This window comes from Miniopterus natalensis, chromosome 10 (genome assembly GCF_054644295.1).
Source record: "Miniopterus natalensis isolate mMinNat1 chromosome 10, mMinNat1.hap1, whole genome shotgun sequence".
Taxonomy (NCBI): domain Eukaryota; kingdom Metazoa; phylum Chordata; class Mammalia; order Chiroptera; family Miniopteridae; genus Miniopterus; species Miniopterus natalensis.
This window is the reverse complement of record NC_142090.1, coordinates 78,499,229-78,514,235: the sequence shown is the minus strand read 5'-3', so window position 1 is coordinate 78,514,235 and position 15,007 is coordinate 78,499,229. Positions and strand designations below refer to the sequence as shown.

General features: G+C 37.7%; 1 protein-coding gene across 3 annotated transcripts in view; it reads right to left on the bottom strand.

Moving 5' to 3' along the window:
• BBS9 (Bardet-Biedl syndrome 9) overlaps window positions 1-15,007 on the bottom strand; it is a 265,204-nt gene that overhangs the window by 189,846 nt on the left and 60,351 nt on the right. For all 3 annotated transcript variants that reach the window (XM_016222276.2, XM_087821252.1, XM_016222277.2), the window contains 3 exons: window positions 13,430-13,514; window positions 10,670-10,853; window positions 9,902-10,031 (listed from right to left, as the gene is read on the bottom strand). In XM_016222276.2, coding sequence (XP_016077762.2) covers window positions 9,902-10,031; window positions 10,670-10,853; window positions 13,430-13,514 — 399 coding nt within the window. The remainder of the gene's footprint in view (window positions 1-9,901; window positions 10,032-10,669; window positions 10,854-13,429; window positions 13,515-15,007) is intronic.

Genomic DNA, 15,007 nt, shown 5'->3' with positions numbered 1-15,007 from the left:
TTTCTCTCTCTCTCTCCCTCTCCCTCCCTCTCTCTGAAATCAATAAAGATATATTTAAAAATTATAAACTTTCTTTACTTACACTGTTAACTGGATGATATTATATGACCTCAAAAAACAGCATTTCAACAAAAACAGCAGAAGTTTCCATTATAAGGAATGGAACTGTTTAGTGCCCAGGCAGAAGTCTCTGGAGTGTGCCGACCCAGCTCATCTCCTATGACCAATCACAGCTCCTCTTTCTTTCGCCTGTGAGCCTCTGCTTGTCCACTTCATCATGAAAAAGTCTGGTGTTTTTCTCAAAGAGCATACAAATATTGTGGACTTCTGATTATCAATTCTTTCTGCTGCAACCCCTCCTATGTAGCTTCCTTGTAATATTACATTTCAAGTGGTCAGTGCTAACACACATGGCTACAAGTTTGATAAGACTATAAAATATCTTCATGCCAATTATATAAGTGAAAGAAGTTTTGACAAAGTCCATTACAAGATAATCAAATAAGCTTTCTATAAAGGGATAGGAGACATTTTGTACATAAAGTACTTGAACTCATAACCGCTGACATAAAGTCAGTGCCAATAAAAACAATACCTTTAAAATTTCTTTTCTACAATCTAAAGTAAAGGTACAGGCATGCTCATTAGCATAGTAACTACTTATGCATACAAGAAATTCAAAATGCAATCGTGCCCTTTATGGGAGACGGACCTAAGGCTCTTTGAGAGGTATGCATCTACGTCTCAGAGAATTAAAAAAGGTGGGTAAAATGTTTGACCTAAACAAAGAAATAAATGTTCCACAAACAAATCCCCGTCGTCCACAGAGGAGAGGACAGGATAACTGAGACTAAATTAAATTCCCACAAAATTGAAAACCCCTATTTTAGGCCATAGTTTTAACCTACTTCTATAACAATTGCATTATGGTTAAAAACAAATTTTTTAAGTAGCCAAACTAAATGCTCTTTTAATTTTCCAAAGGCAAAGCGTTCAGGCTCTGACGCGGCACGCCGGTGACCCTTCTAACAGCCGCCTGTTTCCAGAGCATTCCGTCACCAATCACTTTCAGTACCAACGCAAAGGGACGCAGAAGGGAAGGCCACAGCATGTGCTGCAGCTGGACGCCCGCAGGAACTGAAAAGGCAGTGAGGTAACCATTGCTCCCAATACGACTGTGCTTTAATTGTTCATGTATCTCCACTAAACTTGAAATCCTCCGGTGCGGCTTCCACATAGGCTGTTCCTGCTGCTGTCCCACGCCCACCTGCCCCTGCTGCATCCATGCGACACGGGTTCAGCGCGGTTCTGGGAAGCAGAGAGAGTTTCTCCAGCCACAGAACCTGACAGATGCTGGATCTGCTCACTCAGCCATTAACGAAGTTTTTTTAAAGGGTGAATGTAGCATTTTATACACTTAAATGTTCAAAAGTACTGCAAAATTCATTCCCAAAGGCAAATTGTTATATGGTCCAAATCAGAATAAATTTTCCTCCCAAGAAAATTTTTTAACTGTTCAATTAATATGAACTGTACCTAGTCAATCAAAATATGAAAGCAACAAGATGGAGTAAGAGAGCAATTTGCTGTTGGAAATGAGTATAAATAAAAGATAAAAGGTAACATTCTAAAATGCTGCATCCAAAAAGCAAAAGGTACTATTTTTCTTAATTTATCTTTCTTGTTGAAAGTAAAAAGGTACTATTTTTTAATTGTACTTTGACTATTGTAATTTCTAATTTACAAACCATCATTTTTCCTTTAAATAAAAAGAAAAAAGAAATCACTTTCTACAAGACTGCTCCCCTTAATTATAATACTTAGTAATTTATATTTCATTTTTTATTCATTCCAAAAGATGAATAAAAAGAAAAAATAAAAAGAAAAAAGAAATCACTTTCTACAATACTGCTCCTCTTAATTATAATACTTAGTAATTTATATTTCACTTTTTACTCATTCCAAAAGATGTACTGAAAACTCATACATATCTAAACCACTTCACAGTTAAATGAAAGAACCTCAGAGGCAGCACTACTTTTCCAAAGGTTGGAGTTGATGTGCCATCAGCCTCCCAGGTCTGCTGAGTGGGATAAAGGAACAAAGTCCACCTCAGGTTCCAAAGTCCTCAGGAGCAGGTAAATCTGGTGCTGCCCAAAAAATCACTGTTTCATGTCTATATCTTCCAGTAAGCACTTAGAAAACATAAGCTTTTTCCTCTAGAACAGAGAGATTTTTTTAAAAAAATTTATGCTATCTTTGAAACCGGAGTATTTGAAATGAGGAGAAGGGATGTACAATGACATTTCCAAGAACGATAAAAGCAAGTCACCAACTCAATACAAATGACTTCTAGAACCCAAAGGGTCAGGGAGGCAGCTGCCAGCTACTAAAGGTAAAACCCGCCGTAACTAGTGAAAAGCCACACTTCTCTGCTGGCTGCAATTCTACTGGGCAACTGACACCCCCATTCAAATCCCCACCCCGTATCCACTATCAAATTAACCCCCATACCCGTCAATGTCTAGAGATTCAAGTCCAAAACACAAAGGCACTTTTCCATTTAGACTGAGAGCTTCATTTTTTCAGAGAAGTTCACAGTCTCAATGACAACATGTCTAAAGAAATTTTTCAGTGGAAATACATGGTAATAAGAATTCTACCGTTAAAACATTTAATTTATAAAACAGAAAAGTATAAATGCAACTCGCATTCTAAGTGCAGCTCCTTATCCTTGGCTATACAGTATTTCTCAAACCTCTGGCAGGCAAACTAAACAGATTTACTATGGAATGGTACAAAGTCAAACAATCTGGAACTGTAATTACTAATAAATTTTTCATGAGAATGGAAGACGCTGTGTTTTACATTATTACATAAAAAATAAGATGACAATGAAAACCAATGAGACCAAGCAGAAGATTTCTAACTTCCATAAGGAGAGTTCTTCTGAGGGTTATAACTCCAGCTGACAAATAATAAAGATATGGCTTCCTAATTTATTTATGAGATTACTGCAAGTCCTTTTCACATGAATAAAACTACCTAAATAGCAATAATGAAGTTTATTAAAGTAGCTTACCAAATGACAGGCAGGCTTAGCCATATGGCTATAAGGACGTTACAAACCCAATTCTTGCTCAATCAATAGAAAATTCAATCAATGTGAGATCTAGAGATCGCCTCATTAAAGACCTTGACCGACCTTGTACAATGGAAATGTGTGCATGCAAGTAATGATAGCCATCAAAAATAATACAACTTGCTTATCCCCAAAATGCTTCAACAGAATTGATATAAACAGTCTGTCCAAATCATGGTTACTGAGTTACTAAGTTAACAATAAAAGAAAGAAAAATATATACCAAATATGATCAATTCTGTTTTCCCTCCCCCCCAACTCCTTATATTAAATTGTAATATATTGTGTTGCATTAGCAGGTCCACTAGGCCTCAAACTGAAGCCCCCCTTCTCTGATAGGGGCTCTCTCACCCTATTTAACATTGCTGGTTAAAATCCCAATTATATTCTTATAGCACTGAAGTCACAGTGGGCTTCTTTAAATGGATTTATCACTATTCATACAGGGGGGGAAAAATTAACTTCCCAAATAGAATGAAAGGGCAAAACAAAAAACAAAAATGGGAAGCTGGACTTCTCAAGAAAAATAATGGTGAAAACACTGGAACCCTGTAAGCTTAAACACATTAAAATGAGCTAAATTAGACTTAATTTAATATAATGCCAAAAGCATCCGTTACAACCAAAAAACAATTTCTAAAAATCACCAAAAGAATATAAATACTACATTATAATGGGGGAAAGGGAAAGTCAGGAGAATAATCACAGTAATGGCAAAACCCACTATGTCAAATTTCATGATGGTATGCAAATTCTTTCATTAAGCTAGAATTCAGCTATAATAAACACTACAAAATAAAACCAAATATTAACTAGGCAGGGAGGGCAGTGCAATATCCAATTACTAAAGACTAATATTTTCTGTGTAAAATCAAGGGCTCAGCCACCATTCAATGATCATATCTTCTAAAAAGGCTGACACTTTATTTTTAATTTTTCCCCCCAAAAAAGCACTATACTGCTCAATCTCTAGCTTGAACAGAAATTATTTTTAAGAAATTAAAAGGTAGCTGTACCAGAAAAAAGCCAATTTCTTCATCCCTAAATTCAGTACTATTCCAATCCAATTCTCAACTAGCCTTTTCTCTGCAATTTAAAAATATGATCTTGCCCAGCCGGGCGTGGCTCAGCGGTTAAGCATCGACCTAGGATCCAGGCGATCAGGGTTCGATTCCCGGTCAGGGCACATGCCCGGGTTGCGGGCAGCAGCCGATCAATGACTCTCTCATCACTGATGTTTCTCTCTCTCTCCCTCTCCTTTCCTCTCTCTGAAATCAATAAAGATATATTTTAAAAAATTAAAAAAATAAAAATATGATCTTAAGGCTCTTCTCAAATGTTCAATTTAATATGGCAACAGCCCTCAGTGCAATCTTTCCAAGAGCTAATTAAAAGAGCCATGCAAGAACTAAAGAGAGACACCAACAGAGGCACAAAAGTCATCGGAAATGGGGAGAAGAGGGGAAAAGAGGAAAACCACCCCATAATTTGTAAATCTGAAACCTAAAAGAAATTCAGACTAACGATCAGGTAGATGAAGCCAAAAACAGTTTTGGCTCATAACACAGCCCAGCCCCATTCACGGCGACCACCTGAGCAGAGGTAGGAGGGTCTCTTTCTTCTTTCCCTAAGTCTAACCCCATCCCAATCCGGTTCAGAACCAAGCTCTGCATAAACCATAAACTTTGCAGACACTTTTTGCTACTCAGATCTGACCTAGGGCGGATGCAGCATATTTAATCCACCCCCCCGAACCTTTCTCTCCTCCACCCCTGCCCCTGGCCCCTCCTACACTACCTCTCTGCGTCTAGCAGAGCTAACAAATCTACAAAAGAACGGGCCGAGTAAAGAGCAGAAATTAACAGAAGCACATTATATGCTCATATAATAGATAGAGTCCCCAAATCAACACCATGCAATGTTCCAAATAAGACGTACGTGCAGCCCGCCACACACCAGCCTGCACCCAGGAGGCTGCAGGAGGCGAGGCGTGGGAGGCAGGAGGGCGCCTCCTCGGCTGAACGATCTCCGGTGGCACACGGAGGGAGCAGCGGAGCAAACGGCATGGAAGCTCAAACCAGTGACATAGAAGCCTCTCCCAGAAAACGGGAAAAACGACCAAGAAACGGGAATTATAAAGAAGACAGCGGTATGGGAACAGAGAGAAAGAGCCCAGGAGATACGCTTCCCTGAAGGACGGACTGTATCAAGCAGAATGAAGGAACAATGGAACATAAAACACGGGCGCTCTCTTCGGCTGCCAAACGGGTGGCCGAGACAGGGTAAGTCCACTGCACCGCCAACTCCATCGAGGAAAACAGTCCCACGCAAGTCTATGGTGACAGATGTGGCACTTGCTTAGAGAATGGAAAACATTCTACGTGTGAAGGAAAATGATCGGAAAAAGAAGGAAACCCAGGGAAAGGGAAGCCCCCGCCTGCCCCTCCCAGAGCAGCACACGGTGTGAGACCGTGGGAAGGAGCCTATGAATTCATGGCATCATAGGTGGGAGCAAAACGAAAGACCTCTGGACTTAAAAGAACGCAGAAGCTCTGAAAACAGAACTTACGCTCTACCCTAATTCCAGGAAAATTTACACGTTTTATGTGGAATATTAAACCACAAAGGAAAGCCTTAAAATTCTAACATAGCAACAAGTGTGTATATATGAAATCTCCACTTCTACAAAGCACAGGAAAAGACTACAACTAAGAGCCAAAGTGAAACTAAAAGAGAAAGGAAAAACTATCCTAATCAATTTTAAAACTATGCTAATAAATTTGTTTTCAAAGAAATATCCTTCTGTCTATGAGTCTCGATTTTTCATATGTAAGAAAAGGTCTTCAACTTAAAGCTCCTGTAATGTCTTTGTGGCCACCCTCCCGACGCACACAAAGCATAATGACCTCTACGTATTCACTGAACATCCTCTGCCTGTCCAGCTTTCAGCCTGATGATTCACTGATGTGCACAAGGAGAAAGGCCCCCACATTCGAGGGGTGTATGATCGAGTTGGGAAGTTATGAAAATCGAGCAGCAGTCACCAACAAAATATAAATACCACAGAAATTCAGAGGAGGCCAGGGCAGGTGGGGGCTTATATATATGACTTGAGTTAGGACTCGAAGACAGAAGAAATTTGAAAATCCAGAGAAGACACGGGGAAACGACTCTGGTCGAGAATACTGTAGCAATGAAGGCTAAAGAATGTAATGGTAAACACTGACAGGAGTTACTACCGTGGCTATAGCTTAGGAAGAAAAACACCGAAGTACTAGACCAAACTGTTTATGCTATAAAATGAGCTGCGACGAGACTTTAAAGCACAGTGGCTGTGGCTGCCAGCTAAAGCTTGGAAAGGTTGCCATCACTTTGAACGTCCACTCATATACACTTCCACTTCTAGGTGCATGTCATATCTCTGGAGAGCAGCGTTCCCGATAAATAATGATCTTTATTTGCCACTGCGGAAGCTGACCACAGCAGAGGTGAGACACTTGGCCAGGCTTCCATATAAATGGGAAACAATAAAGGCTCAGAATAGAAAGAGCATGATGCCATTCAGGCTCCTCTGACTCTGTAAACTGTATGCTTATTTCACATTCCCATAGTCTAACCCACAAAAATTAACATAACTAAACTAAAAGAACTTTATCTCATCAAGAATGCCCCAAAAAGAAAGAAGGAAATGTAGACGGATTTAGAATTGGTTTATAATAAACAAGGTGGAGAGGACTGGGACTGCCAAGTAGGTGGGAGTGGGAGGAAATAAAGCATCTTAGTTTCTGAGCAAAATGCTGTTATTAAGTATAATTGCATCTACTTGATCCAAATCCAATATTTCTTATTCACTAAAAAGAAACATTAAAATAGCAGCAATTTCCTTTACAAATAAACACATTTAGCCAAGGAAGCTTCTACCAAAAAAGTTGAACCCTAAAGATAATCAAAAGCAGGAGCAAAATTATTTCAGTTTCTAATTTTAACTAATAACTTATATATATACATAAAACTAAGTCAGTAATAATCACTTTTAAAATTTTTCAAAAAAATTACAATGAAATTCTTTCAAACAGTCTAATCCTATACTTTTATGCTAAAGTATATAAAAATAAGAAAATCTTCCAATGATTTATTGCTATATATTAACTTTGGAAATCATTAATGGCAATATTTACACTTAATTGTTTAAAATCATAACACTGAAGCCCTGTCCACTGTGGCTCAGTTGGCTGGGCACTGTCCCATGCACCAAAAGGATGCCAGTTCGATTACTGGTCAGGGCACATGCCCGGGTTGCAGGCTGGATCCCTCGTAAGGGGTGTGCAAGAGGCAGCTAATCAATGTTTCACTCTCACAACAATGCTTCTCTCTGTGTGCCTCTCACTCTCTCCCTCCCTTGCTCTCGCTCCCTCTTTCTCTAAAAAATAAAAAATCTTTTTTTAAAAAGTGTAACACTGAAAAAGCTATAAGAAATAGAAGGTTCACTCATGAGCACCTAAGTTTAGATGTGACAGGCTATTTTTGAATATAAAGCATCTTGATGCACACTGTATGAAAATTTTTTTTTTCTCATAATAATTTCAGTTACTATTGGACCCTTGACTTGTAAGTTGCATCGGGACCAGAGTCTATAAAGTAACTATAAATATCTGCTAAGAAGCCCTATTTTTGAGCTTCTTTGCTGCGACAGTAGGCACATTCCTTGTAAATAATATGTGTGTAAAATAGGTACTTCAACTAAATGATCTCAGTAAAGTCTTTCTATACATCACTACCCTGTGCTCCACAAACATGCAAAACCACAGTGTAGTTTGTGAAGATACTGGCTCCTGAGGGGCATGGAGACGATAAGTCATTCCCACCAGCGCGGATCTGTCTTCCTGCCCCTGAGCTGCCAAAGAGAACAGCTCCTGGATGGACACGTGCTGCTGTGAGAGCAGCTCTCCCAGCAAAGAAACACCTGGCACTGCCCTGCTGGCAAGGTGATTTTCCTCTTCTAAATCCTTCACATTTTGTTTCTAGGTCAGTCGCTTGACATGGCCTCTTACTGGCAACATTAGTAGTGGGTTTTGTGTGCTTAGGAACCACGATGGACAAAACAACATAAAATTAAATCAAGCAAAAGAGAATATGATACAATCAAGAGACTCGGTAAACATGAGGTATATGAGGCTGCTGCCAATGTAACACAGCATGCTGTTCCCAGCAAACTATTTTTATAAGCAGAAGGAGTACACTAAAATAACAATTAAAGCCCGGCCGGGTGTGGCTCAGCGGTTGAGCATCGACCTAGGATCCAGGAGATCTCGGTTCGATTCCCGGTCAGGGCACAGGCCCGAGTTACGGGCTCGATGCCCGGTGGGGACAAGCAGGGGGCAGCTGATCAATGACTCTCTCATCATTGATGTTTCTATCTCTCTCTCTCCCTCTCCCTTCCTCTCTCTGAAATCAATAAAGATATATTTTTAAAAAAATAAAATAACAATTAAAAGTTTAGCATAATAAATACATAGACCAGTAACATAGCTGTTTACTATCATGGTCAAGTATTATGTACTGAACATAACTGTACGTGCTGTGCTTGTACACAATGGGCAGGTGAGTAGGTTTGTTTACACTGGCATCACCACCACCATGTGAGTAGTGTGTTGTGCTAAATGTTATGACAGCTACAACATCACCAGGCTATACAAATTTTTCAGCTCCATTACAACCTTATGGAATCATTGTTGATAAGTGTCATGATATGATGCATAACATTCAACCTCTTGATTTGGGAGGATTAATCACACTGATCAGACACTGCAAATGTCACGGAAGAATTCTACATATGGTTTTTAAATGTTCAATAAAGTGATATAATAAGCAGAAATTAATAGATCTGGGAACCTATGACACTTTATAGGAAGTGTGTTTCTATACATTTACCGAGATTTTCGATTCCTAAACATATTCTGAAATCTTGCCTTTTATACTGAGAATCTAAAAAAAAAAAAAATCACACACTTAAGGTATCTCCTTTCTCTAATTTTTGATAAATTTTGTGAATTTAATATTAAGATACAAATTCTGCCTTTTGTTTTAAATGCAAAGTGACCGTATTTAAAATCTAAACTGTCTTAAACACATAATCATTAGAAATTCTGCACCACTGGGCTTGAGGTCTGAAACAAGTTTCAAAGTATAATATTCTCACAGTCTAACAATAAGTGATCTCTAAATGAAACCAATCACGCTTGAAGAAAGCCTTTTCTATTTAAAATAATAATAATAATAATAATAACCTAGCCCTGGCTGGCTCACTTGGTTGGAGAGTCATCCCATATACCAAAAGATTGCGGTTTCAATCCCCAGTCAGGGTGCATAGGGGAGGCAACCGATTGATGTTTCTCTCTCTCTCTGTTTCCCTCCCTCTCTCTCTAAAATCCATAAAAAAACAGATCCTCAGGTGAGGATTAAAAATAAATAATAATCTATCAGGCAAACCATTTTCTTGGAATCTTTAATTTACAAAGGGTATCTCACTAGAAATACCAAATAAAAATGATTAATGGTTCTAATTAACAGTTTTTATATCCTTCTGCAATAAAAGTTATATTTAAAATTATTTCCATTGTTGGCACTCACACTACAATGCCACTTTTTCAGTAAAATTCATTTTTTAGAAAAATCATTTGCAATTGTTTCATAAAACTTCTGAAGAACTCCTTGACTGATTCTCTGTTTTAAAAAAAACTGTTAAGTTAAATCACTTACTGTAACGAGCCCACTCTTATGGCCACAGGAACATGGGGGAGCTGAGTGGCCCACTTCAGTGTCACGTCCTGATAAATGTGCAACAGGCTATTATGGTTTCCAATCAAAGTATTTACTGTTCCTTCAGAAACTGTAGATTGAAGATTTTTTAAAAGAATGAAAAGAAAGCAGTCATTTGCGACAGTATATTACATCCCCTTTAGGGGGTTTATGATGCAAAGTAATTATAATATCCTGGTGCTAATGCGTAAAGATTTTAAGTAATAAAACATGATTTTTCAACCTCAAGCCACCAATATCTAAAAGAAAAAAATTATAGACTTGGAAACTATAACCCGGTAGTGGCCAACATTTTTGCATTTCATCTAGAATGCATGGATTTCATTAATATTTAACACATTTAAGCTAATAACTGACTGGGCACTCACTACAGAAAAGCCATTCTATTAGGCATTACCATGCTCCATTCTGCTTGTAAAGAGCCTGATGTTCTCTTGGAAGCATCGTGAACAGCCGCGTGTTGGAAAGCAGGGCTGCACGCCTGTGGCCAATTCTGCAGGTCCTTTTGTACAAAGCAAGGTGACTGACAAACCCAAATGTGTGCTTTCTATCAAACTTCTATTCAAACTCTGAAAGTTAAAATTTCCATTACATGTTCAGTGTAAAACTGTTCTCCTAGATGTTTAAAATACATGTGTGTGAGTTTTTCTGATGTATACAACGAAGCCTTGACGTGTAGAAAAGTGAAAAGGACATCTCTCTGCACACCTGAGCAGTAGGGGAGAAAGCAGCCTGGACTACAGTCCAGCTTCTTCATGAACTGAATCCGTCCATTATCCTTCAGGCAAAAAAAGTTTCTTTCACCGAGAACAAAAACAGAAGATGCTGACTGATCGAAAGACACAATACGGATATCAAGGGCTTGCTCTCCAATATTGAGAGTCCAATCTACCTGCAAAGGAAAACCTAAGGTCACTTTAGTTGCTAAAAACAGAACAACAGTTCAGTTACTTTCATATCAATACAATTAAGAAATTGCTTTACAACAAAGCAGACATAAACATTGGCTAATCTTCGTTCACTTTTTTTTTTGCTATGACTATATTTCTGATATTTTATAGACACTAGTAGTTTTTGCTCCATATTTTACCAGATGATATTAGCTATTCGGTGGTTCAAAAATATTCATGTAAATTTAACCAAAGAGGTGAAAGATATGTACACTGAAAATATAAAACACTGATGAAAGAAACTGAAGAACACAAATAAATGGGAAGACATGCTGTGTTCATGGATTAAACAAATTATTATTAAAATGTCCATTTGACCCAAAGTGATCTACAGAGTCAAAGCCCTATCAAAATTCCAATGGCATTTTTCATAGAAACAGAAAAAATTTCTAAAGCTCAGATGGAACTGGAAAAGACTCTAAATAGCCAAAGCGATCTTGAGCAAAAGGAACAAAGATGAAGGCATCACACGACCAGATTTCAAAATATACTACGTAACTATGCTAACCAAAGCCGCCCAGTGCTGGCATAAAAAACTGACATCTAGACCAATGGAACAGGACAGAGAGCCCAGAAGTAAATCCATGCATTTGCAGTCAATTGAGCCTCCACAAATGTATCAAGAATACACAATGGGAAAAGGACAGTCTCTTCAATAAATTGTTCTGAGAAAACTTGATATCCATATGCAGAGGAATAAAACTGAACCCCTACCTCACATCATATACAAACATCAACTCAAAATGTATTAAAGACTTAAACATGAGAACGAAAACTATAAAACTATTAGAATAAAACATAGGGGAAAGCTTCCTGACATTGGTCTGGGTGATGATTTTTTGGATATGACCCCAAAAGCACAGGTAAAAAATAGGAATTGCATCAAACCAAAAAGCTCCTGCACAGCAAAGGAAACAATCAACAGAGTGAAGAGACAATCTACGGAATGGGAGAAAATATTTGCAAACCATAAAGTCAATAAGGGGTTAATACCCAAAAATAACAAGGAACTCAGACAACTCAATAGCAAGAAAACAGCCTGATTTAAAAAGGATTCAACACCAAGAAATCATGTGATGACTATTTAGTTTAAATGTAGCTTTACCTAATGAAAAGATCCCACTGGACACAAGACATGAACGTCAGTCACGTGGCAGTTACATTCCTCGCTACACTGTAATAGGCTGGCATTCCTGCACTGCATATCAGTGTCTGTAACTCAGGGCAACGTGTCCCTGACTATGAGGGAGGACGACTTACTCAGAGTGGAAGGGACATCAGGTCTCTGAGGTTGCAGGCTCAGACTCAGCCATTAAATACTTTCAATTCACTACATACTGGGTGCCACTCTCTGTGCCCTCCTTTTAGGAAAACACACCACATTCTAAATTAATAAGTCTCAAAAAACACAGGGGTTTACTAAGAAAAATGATTTTAAAAGTCTTCCACGTCCAACCAAGATGGAGTAACAGGAAAAGAATCCCACCTGAAACAACCACAAAATGGACAAAATATATGAAACAACAGTTTGCAAGCACTGGATATGAGACAACAAAGGACAGCAATCCCTTAATGAAAGGAAACAAATCAGGGAAACGATATGATTGCTCCAGGTATGAAAGATATCACCTCACACCTGTCAGAATGGCTGTCATCAATAAATCAACATACAACAAGTGTTGGCCAGGATGTGGAGAACCCGCATGCTCTGTTGGTAGGAATGCAGACTGGTGCAGCCACTGTGGAAAACAGTATGGAGTTTCCTCAAAAAATTAAAAATGGACCTGCCTTATGACCCAGAGATTCCACTTCTGGGTATTTATCTGAAAAAATCGAAAACACTGATTCGAAAAGAGATATGCACCCCTATGTTCATTACAGAATTATTTACAATAGCCAAGATATGGAAGCAACCTAAGTGCCCATCGATAGACACTTGGATAAAGAAGATGTGGTATATATACACAGTGGTATATTACTCGGCCACAAAAAGAATGAAATCTTACCATTTGCAACAACATGGATGGACCTAGAGGGTATTGTGCTAAGTGAAATAAGTCAAACAGAGAAAGACAAATGTGTAATTTCACTTATATGTGGTATCTAAAGAATTAAATAAACAAACAAAGCAAAGAGTCATAGATACAGAGAACAAACTGATGGTTGGCAGATGGGAGGGGGTAAGGGACTGGGTGGAAATGGTAAAGGGACAAAGTATAAATTGGTAGTTACAAAATAGTCACGGGATATAAAGTATGACATATGGAATACAGTCAATAACATTGTAATAACTATATATGGCTCCAGGTGGGTACTAGACTCATCGGGGGGATCACTTTGTAGATTATATAAATGTCTAACCACTATGCTGAACACCTGGAACTAATAGAAAATAATACTGAATGTCAACTGTAATTGAAAAATAGAAAAAAATTTAATATAAAAAATAAATCAATAAATCAATAATAAAATAAATATAACATTACTGAAATTTTTATATACAAAAAAATGGCCTTACGACAAGTCTTTTTCCAGAACCAAGTTTTTGCTGTTCAGTCTCCTGTCTTTTATCTGCATCCGTTGCGAAAGCAAGTACTTGGTACCTGTTTGAAAGAGATGAAATAATTGTAAGTGACTTCAGAGTTTAAAAGTAGAAATTATTTTAAACTTTAAAAGCACATAATCTCAATAAAGCTGATCAAGAAAAGAAAATAAAGCACATAAGCTATAAACCTTATGAACCACTTTTACCTTGGTTTTAAAAACTGTAAAATTTAGAATTGAATTCTTACTGAATGATACTGTGACATAAGACTATGTAAAACTGTCATGATCAAGAAATTATAACCATATGTCCCAAAATTCAATACTGGGGAAAAATCTATGCCAACTATCAAAGCATTTCCATTAAGATTTTATGTGACAAATAACAATACTCAAGAAAGATCTAGCACCAAAGCATCAAATAGAAAAAAAAATGTAAATAATGCAAAGCAGCCAGATGTAGCAGAAATTATTAATGCATAATCTATGGAACCCAGAGGACCTGAGTCTAAGCCCCAGCTAAATCACTTGCTAGTTGAGTGAATTTTAGCAAATTAAACTCTCTGTGTCTTATCTTCCCCATGTATAAAACGGTAATACTAATCTCTAACTCAAGCATTGTTAAAAGAATTAAAAAGTAATACAGTATCTAGTGTATATCTGGTACACATTAGGTGCTCAAGCATTCATTTTAGATTAACAGATAAAGGTTTATATAAGGAGAGAGATCAATAACCTAGATTATCTGGTATGTAGTAAGTTCTCAATAATGCACATTATTACTTTCTGTAAATATTTTACAGCTTTTATTTCAATAGTGACATTTAGCTCAAATCATTCTTTAAAATAATTTATAAATATAATTCAATCTAGGAATGATTAATTTAGCCAAGAAATTATAAATTTGCTTGTTTCCCATTAATTAATGCTATATTAGAGTAATAATCCTACTCTACATGAAGGAGCTTCAGGCTCATAGATTCCTTTCCCTCCTTTTGAATCAAAACTCCCTGTATTGTTCTTCCATAGCTAAGAGGAAAATCAGTAACAGATATATTCAGACACCTCGTATGACCTAAGAGAAAGATGTCTGACCATGTGAACATCTGGGACCTCATTGAAGGCAATGGGGGATATCTAAATAAGCACTGAAATGTACACTGGTATTCAAATATCATATACCAGCTCTTAAACTGTCCTATCTCAGCCAGGAATACTGTACTTCATTTGTAAAAAATCTCCAATTTCAGTTGCAGGCAGAATGACTATAAATGAAGACAGATTTTGCAAAGCATTCCCAAAGATCAGTCTTATAGTTAATACAAAAGCTTACTATATATGAATTTCATTCATTCAATTAACATGCAGCAGGCGTCTAATACAAGCACTGACAATGGGAAAAACTACTCATGGTCTATATCCATCAGGACCTCCCAAAGTAGTGGAGATTCACATACAAACAAACAAGTGTAGCTTAGAGCGCCTTGTGCTAACAGAAGGCATGCATGCAGTACCAAGGGAACACAGTGGCAGAGACAGAAACTGAAGTGAA